Source organism: Pollicipes pollicipes, unplaced genomic scaffold (assembly GCF_011947565.3).
Source record: "Pollicipes pollicipes isolate AB1234 unplaced genomic scaffold, Ppol_2.1 Scaffold_2555;HRSCAF=2994_pilon_pilon_pilon, whole genome shotgun sequence".
Classification (NCBI taxonomy): domain Eukaryota; kingdom Metazoa; phylum Arthropoda; class Thecostraca; order Pollicipedomorpha; family Pollicipedidae; genus Pollicipes; species Pollicipes pollicipes.
The window spans coordinates 39,277,679-39,285,148 of NW_023596136.1; the positions used below are offsets into that span (position 1 = coordinate 39,277,679).

Sequence of the window (7,470 nt, forward strand, 5' to 3'; positions counted from 1 at the left end):
TATTTGGGAAAGTTTCGCTTCATTTCGCTGCATTTTTGCTGCATTTCATTCAGTGTATGCTCGACAGTGTAGGTTTTAGTAGCCTCAGCTTTCCTGCTCCAAAACCTTGTTTCTCGTTGTTCTTGAAAGCCAGTTGTTGAGCTACAGCAAATATAAATGTACCTACAAAATGATACTAATAAAGATGTTGCTCGTCACTTCTGATATTTGGTAAGGTAAAACATTTTGCCGGAACATCAATAGCTGGGCCATTTCGGTCAGCAGTATTTCTAACACCGCTGACAACGGTTGCTAGGATACGCATGTACGAAAAAAATATATGCGTGGCGCGCGGGCCTCCTCAGACTTGTCGTGGCGGCGTTCGAGGAGACTCATTAAATGTCGAACGCTTGTGGCGTCAGGTTCTCAAATGCTAGTTTAACATGCATTCGAATGCGGCCAGCCGCCTGGTCATAAATGTCGCACGGCCACACACACCGCGCTGGCGGATGGTTTGTTTTGACATTACTGCACGTGGGGTTCCCCTTCGACCAGCCCGCCGTAAACATGTGTCAGCCCAGGGGAGCGGGCTGAGTCATTTTGCGCTGCTCAGCACCCCTTCCCCCATTCTGCGCCGTCGATCATTGGACAGTCTGGTCCTGCGCAAACGAGCTTGCTTTGATATTGTTGTAAGGTTCAATGCATGGGTAATATCGAACTGGAAGAGCGGGATGTACATGAGAGCAAATCATGTTGGAATGCATACCAAACTCAACCTGTCATTACAAATTTTAATTTAACAAAGGTGCAAAAACTTTAAAAATATGTTTGCTTATTGGGGTCTTTACGACGCGATTCAGGCAAGACGATTACACAAACCCGGGATGGTAGGTATCTGGACGCAATTATTCGGCGAGAGTGATGAACAATCAACGGGGTAAAATACATAAGTTGCGTGCATAGCCAGTGCACGTTTGTGATATCTCCCGGGCACCAGAAATGTATAAATTGCCACATTTAGTGGCATTCTTAGACTATCGAGGATGCTATCCTGTCAATATGTTAGTTTAGGCTGTAATACTTTATCAGTGATTAAACCGGTACTTAACCAGTCTTAAGAATATTTCATTGTAGTTGTCTAATTACCACAATGATTCATTGAAATTTAAGAGTGAGATCATGAAACTGGTAGCGATTTCAAGGCAGCCTAATTTGGTAAAACCCCTGCAGCCCAGCCTGTTAGAGTATAGGGTATATGAATCAGACCACAGCCTGTCACCGCACGCCCACCGTTGCCAGTGACGGACGGGTCGGGGGTCAACAGGTCACGAGGATGACGCATCGAAGTGTATGCCGCGAGGCGTCAACGAGGGTTAACAGTCAAAGCTTTGCGTGTTATTGGACGGTGAACAGTGTCGCTTCGGGTGAGTAGGTTTAAGTCATACGCTTCTAGATGCTTTATTAGGTGATGTAAAAATGCAAATTGTTTTGCTATCGGTTGTGGTAGCATGCCGGTTGTGGTAGCATGTCGGTTGTGGTAGCATGAAAAGGAGTGCGCCACATTTGTACGGAATTTTGAAATACCGTTTTATTTTGAAATCACATTTTAGAGGTCATCCAATGCGGTTCACATTCCCTACCATTTTTAAGACTTTAAACCGTCTTGTTTTCTGGCTAGTTGCCAATGACCTGATCCCGAACATAGGTGGCCACCCAGTCATCCATAACGCACGAATACCCCCGCCTCATTGCCACATAGTGATCAAGATCGGGCAAAACATGTTCACCAAATTATTAGTGTCTGGCGTACGTCAGAACGATTTCTGACATCAACGGATATAAGTTGGTTGTTGTTGGTTGAGAGTTGACTAGTCAGCGAAAATTGCATTCAGTGTTGAAAACATCGTAGGAAATGCTGTTTGGAATCTTCAGCCATTTCATCGTGGTGAAGGCAGGCATGTGTTATGCAGTGTGTTGTAGGTACAGTGCGATCTTCGTCTCGCAAAGAAGCAGTAGCGGTGGAATATTTAAGGAGAAGATAGGGGGACACTCGATTGGGACCTGCGATTTGTGCGGTAATGACTTGTACCTCGTTTCCCTCCATATAACGCCCAAGAGCTGTTGTTCAATGCTCAAATGTTCAGTGTTGTCCGAAGTTGGGTGTAGAAGGTCTGCCCTTCCAATCTACTGCCCGCAGGAAGAACAACTGATGTTCCGGCTCCCGGGTGGCGGTTTGCGTTTAGGAAAAAGTAGAATATTGATGCTTGAAAACTTCGCATTTTCTATCATATCTGTGTTATCATTTCTGGGTAAGGAATTCATGTCATGTAAAATTAAGCCAAATGTAGCGTCAGTGGCGCATGCAGAAAGGGATGGGGTACAAGGAGCACCCCCGCCCCCCCCTCCTTAGGTTCCGACTTCCGAGAGTCCAGAAGAGCCCACCGGGCCGACTGATCAAAGATCCGATCAGAAGGCCTAAGGGCACGAAGGCTAGACAGGGTCTTCAGGGACCCGACGTGCGGGGGCGGGCCCTCGGATGGCAGTCAGCGGATCGTTCGCGCCGTTCGGAGACCCCTGGGTCGATTTGGGTCTGGTACCTTGTTTGGCACTGACACTGGCACTGACACCTGCACTTGCACTGGTATCTGATTTTGGCACCAACAGTGCCGCACAGTCGGCGCCTGTGGTGGTATGGGGATAAGAGCCCACTTTGAGAACGAACAGTGACCAAGCTGGGGCCCCTGCATCTATCGGAGACCTACAGTGCAGTAAATGACGGTCACATTTTTAGTTGTCTTGAAGACGTACAATTCCATGCCATATATCGGACATAGCCTTATCTCTCCGAATTTTTCAGGCATCTATTAGATACAAAGTAGGTTATGGGCGCCATATGACCAACGTAGTTGGTGTGCTCCAAAGCCCAAGTCATCATCATCATCAGGGGCCTAGAATGCTTACCAGAGGTTCTCGTGTTGGCAGGGGGTCCCATGTCGACCAAGAGTAGGGTTTATGGAAGCGCAAAAATTGGCCTGGGGGCTGACCGAAAAAAGACCGAGCTCAAAGTATCACCATTTTTCTTTTAGATGAGATGAGGTCAAAATGCGAGAGATAGGGTGCTATTAGCCTGTCGATCTAAGGTAAAAGGCCATGCTACTGATCCAAGTTTCAGTGAGTTAGCGCCATCCATCCAAGTTTAACTGCGCTATATCTCATATCCCACAGATTCTGGCTTCATCGCTTCGTCACTACTAAAAGTGAGCCAAACCGGACGTCAACTACAATCTTAAGTAACCGAGTTCGCTCTACTCCCACTCAACACTACGAGGACATCATGAGACGCAATGCAGGTGAGAGCTGGTTGACGCTGATCGAGCGGAGCTCGGGTGTCAGTAACGCGCCAATGGATAATTCTGGATCTTCCATAAGTACGAAACCACCATCAGTCACGGACTATTACAATGAAGATTAACATATGCTGGGCCTGTTGGATCTGGCTCGTTTCTATCACTCGGACCGTTAAAATCGTTCATGTATGGAATGAATGTGTGGTCACGAAATACTGCTCAGATCGAACTCAGCGGATGTTCCTCGCGAAGGCAATGAACAACTTACTGTTCAACTCCAGTAACTGAAACACAATCTGCAATATCGTAGACTATACACTTTGTCCTGGGTTATAAAACCGTTTAAGAAAAACTGCCGTGATCAATATATCACTACTGCTGTCTTGCCTTTCATGATCCTACATAAGGCCGGCGTTTTGGAGAATTGTTGCAGCGTAGACGGAGAACTCCTAAGAAAGGAAAGGGGCTCAAAAATATAGAGGGTATTTCTCAACCCCCTACGCATTTGTCGGAAAAGCAATTTTGCACACGCCAAACCAGTTTCAAACCCAAGTGAGAATGGTCTTTTTATTGCTGCATTTTACCTTGCAGTTCAAATGCTGTCGGAATTTGGGTTGACGCATGTTACTATGCGGGCTATTTGAAAAACTGGGAAGTGGGAAAAACTGAATTTTCGGGCCTTAAAATAGACAGGGCGTCGCATACAGAGGATTTTAAACTTGAGCTGATCTACATCAAGGAACTTGTATTGATGCAGAGCTCATGTACTCAGGATCTTTGCGTTATTGATCGGCAACAAACCAGACGAGAGGCGATGTTACACGCAACACGCTGGAACGTCATGCACTTGTGGTAGTGCCAATCTTCGCGAATTTACCGAGATCCCAAAAGAAACAAGACTTGTGTGAGTTTCTATGCGACGCGAGATGATTCGCCTTTTCAGGAGCCTGGCTGGCGCCACTCCTGCTGTTGGCCACGCTGGGAGGCGCCTGTGTGCCCACTGACCTGGACATGAAGCTGCTGAAGGAGGTGACGTCGGGTCCGGTGGCCAACCACGTGATCTCACCGTTCCTGATGTCGCTGCTGATGTCGCAGGTCTGGCTGGGCGCCAGAGGTGCCACCAGAGCCGAGGTGAGAGACCAGTTGGCTGATCTCCATTAAGGCCTACCATCTGCACGGGTTCCGGGCACATATGCCAATCCGGAACCAGTGCATATGCCACCAGACCCGGTCTCATGCGTTAACTTATCGCAAGACACACAGCGTAACTCACCGCACCGTGATCTTTATTGATTACATGCGGAGGGGAGATATGACAACGTTTGTCTGTGTGCTGCACACAGATGACGCCTGTGCTGGGAATGTCCGGCCCAAAAGACACATCGTTCCTCCATGGCTACCGCTCGGCCTTGGCGGTCCTGTCTGGAGCCAGCAAAGGCGTCACGACGTCAGTATACAACAGGATCTATCGCAAGCACAGCTTCAGTGTGCGCCGCACCTTCAGCGACCTTTTAGCGCGCTACTACGGAGCCGAAGTGGAGGTGCTACCAAGAGACGCCGGGAAGGCCGCTGAGGTCATCAACAACCAGGCGTCGGCGGCAACGCGCGGACACATCAAGGACCTGGTTACAAGTGATGACCTCAGCAACGCTGAACTGGTGCTCTTCAGCGCCGTGTATTTTAAGGGCACCTGGCTTTATCGCTTTGACAAGGCCGGACAGAAGCCGTTTTTGACACCGCGCGGCGATCGGCCGACAAACATGATGAAGCTGAAGGCGGAGCTTGGCTACACCAGCCGACCACACTTCGATGTAGTATCATTGCCGTACCAAAACAAAGATTACAGTTTGCTAGTGCTGCGCCCGCACAGTCGCTCGCTGGTTGCAGTGGCCAGGCTGCAGAAGTCCCTGGACGGCTTGGACGTGTCCCGGTTATACAGCCAAATGAGTCAGCAGACAGTCCGTGTACTGATGCCGCCCTTCAAGATCGAGCGTCGCTATGAGCTGCCCGCCCACATGCGGAGCCTAGGCATCCGGAGGATTTTCCAAAGGAATGCGGAGTTCGGCGGCATAACGTCGCGAAACATCTTCGTCAGCAACATCATCCACAAGGCGGTAATGGAAGTGAACGAGAATGGTACAACGGCAGCGGCGGCTGGAGTGGTCGTTATCAAATATTCGGGGCCCGTGAAATTCACTGCAGACAGACCATTTTTCGTCTTCCTCTACCACAAGCGTGAAAAAATTACCTTGTTTGCTGGATTGGTGGCTAATCCTTGAGAGAATATCATGCGCATTGAGTTCACTCTTGTACGGTATTCATCCGCCATTTTTGTTTTTTTAACCTTCAGCAGAAAGCACTGGTTCTTTTTTCCGTTCAAACCGCGTGTTTCAATAATAGCGGGTGTTGGTGCTGGCTTTAGTGAACGCACAGAAAACACGTTGACTTAAAATAAGCTGCTAATAAAAGAAGCCCACTGAACGGGTTATTTGTGTACAAGAAGGCTGGCTCCATGAAGATTGAACGTCTCTCGTTCACGCCTGTTTTCAAAATCATTCCAGCGGTTCTTGACTCCATAGTTGCACGCGTAATCTGCTCTCGCGAAATAGTCTCCTTCCAGGGGCAGTGAATGCGCGTCACTATACTCTTTTGTGGCAGCAAATGCTCTACCTGCCATTTGAATTACAATATTTTATCCTTATTGGTCTTTTATCATCCACGACATCGGGGATTAACATCCTCGAAACACATTGCCCCATGATCCTGTCATTTGATAACAATACTGCGGATTACGCACCTGCGACGACCAACAACGCACGCACCTGATAAACGTATAATACAAGGTCAGGATTGGTGGAACATTCCCTTCCTCGAAGCACATTTCATCGAAATTAGGCTGACCTCTGACCGATATCCCGAACAATTCGAGTGCCTCATAAAAGGGAGCTCAAACTCCGACAGTGTTTTGTGATGACGACGTTAAACCGTTCAGTTCATCCGTTTGTACCCACAATGCAGGTCTGATGAATCAGCAACAGCCCTAACTTAAGGTAATGTTGCGCACTTGTTGATATGAAAGCAGACCCCAGGACTCTGGCTATACTTTAAGTAGAGAATACCGCTCTAGACAGCAGATCTTTTCAATTTAGCAACTGTGATCTTGAATATGTATTCTTTGATTGCGTGATGGGAAGTTTGTATGACATTAAAGGTGTTGCCAAACTGGCCGCACGAAATGGTCACCCTAGCACTCACCCGTAGTTCTTCAACTCGCCGAGAGATGGCAGTGGCGGTGCTGGACGTGTTTGCTGGAGTAGACATTGTTAGGTGCTCCTATTTTGACCCTCCCTCGTTCTTGTATATTTATCCGCGAGTTTAATGCGTTTATTGCATTCACATGCCCGGTTATGACGCTATTCTTAAGTTTTCTTGATTGCGGGAATTGCAGGTGTTCTTTTCGTATTGTCAAGTACCCATGTCGTACCCATTATGTAGCGCAAAACGTGATTCTTGATCATCGTTGTGCACTGCCTGCACAACGATGATCGAAAGCCAGTTGAAGTCTGTTACATCTGTAAACCGTACTCAATAATGCCAGACATGAACGACTTGACAATTGTAACGTTCTTGGCCTTGAACGCCGCATGTCTGATGCAGCCCCCACCAAAGCATCTTGCTGGCAAAACCGAAGTATCGAAGGTGGCAAAACCGAAGTATCTTGGTGGCAAAACCGCGCCACGGCGTGCGTTTCCTACTCTCCAGTAGGTTTCATGTTTTGAAGGTCTGCTTTTCACAGCGCTGTGGATCGAATTCTGTTGAGCTAATTTTGGCGAACTTGGCACCCAACGAAAGAGTGTTTAATTGTCCTGAGCCGATCGATTCACTATTTTGTGTCTAGAAAAGCCAAACTCGCACGGCGTACCGGGTCAAAGTTTTCTTGTACGGTACGCCGTGAATCTTCCGACTTTTAAAATGAATCCGGTGGTCCCAGTAGCTCAATCGTTAACTTGGTGGATTTATAAGCACAGTTCTACAGTGGGCTCAAAACGGGGCGTTCCGAGCTTTTCTACGTGTTCCTAATACAATATTTTTAATTGTATGGTCTCAACCAAAACACGCTGTCAATATTATTACGTGTACAGCT

The 7,470-nt window shown here is 47.8% G+C and overlaps 1 protein-coding gene across 1 annotated transcript; it reads left to right on the forward strand.

The window, feature by feature from the left end:
* Positions 1-1,326: 1,326 nt before the first annotated feature.
* Positions 1,327-6,755, forward strand: LOC119111172 (leukocyte elastase inhibitor). Its single transcript, XM_037235001.1, has 4 exons — positions 1,327-1,403; positions 3,205-3,329; positions 4,270-4,457; positions 4,670-6,755. The coding sequence occupies exons 2-4, from the start codon at positions 3,314-3,316 to the stop codon at positions 5,603-5,605; spliced, it is 1,140 nt and encodes a 379-aa protein (XP_037090896.1). The 5' UTR covers positions 1,327-1,403; positions 3,205-3,313; the 3' UTR covers positions 5,606-6,755.
* Positions 6,756-7,470: the final 715 nt, after the last annotated feature.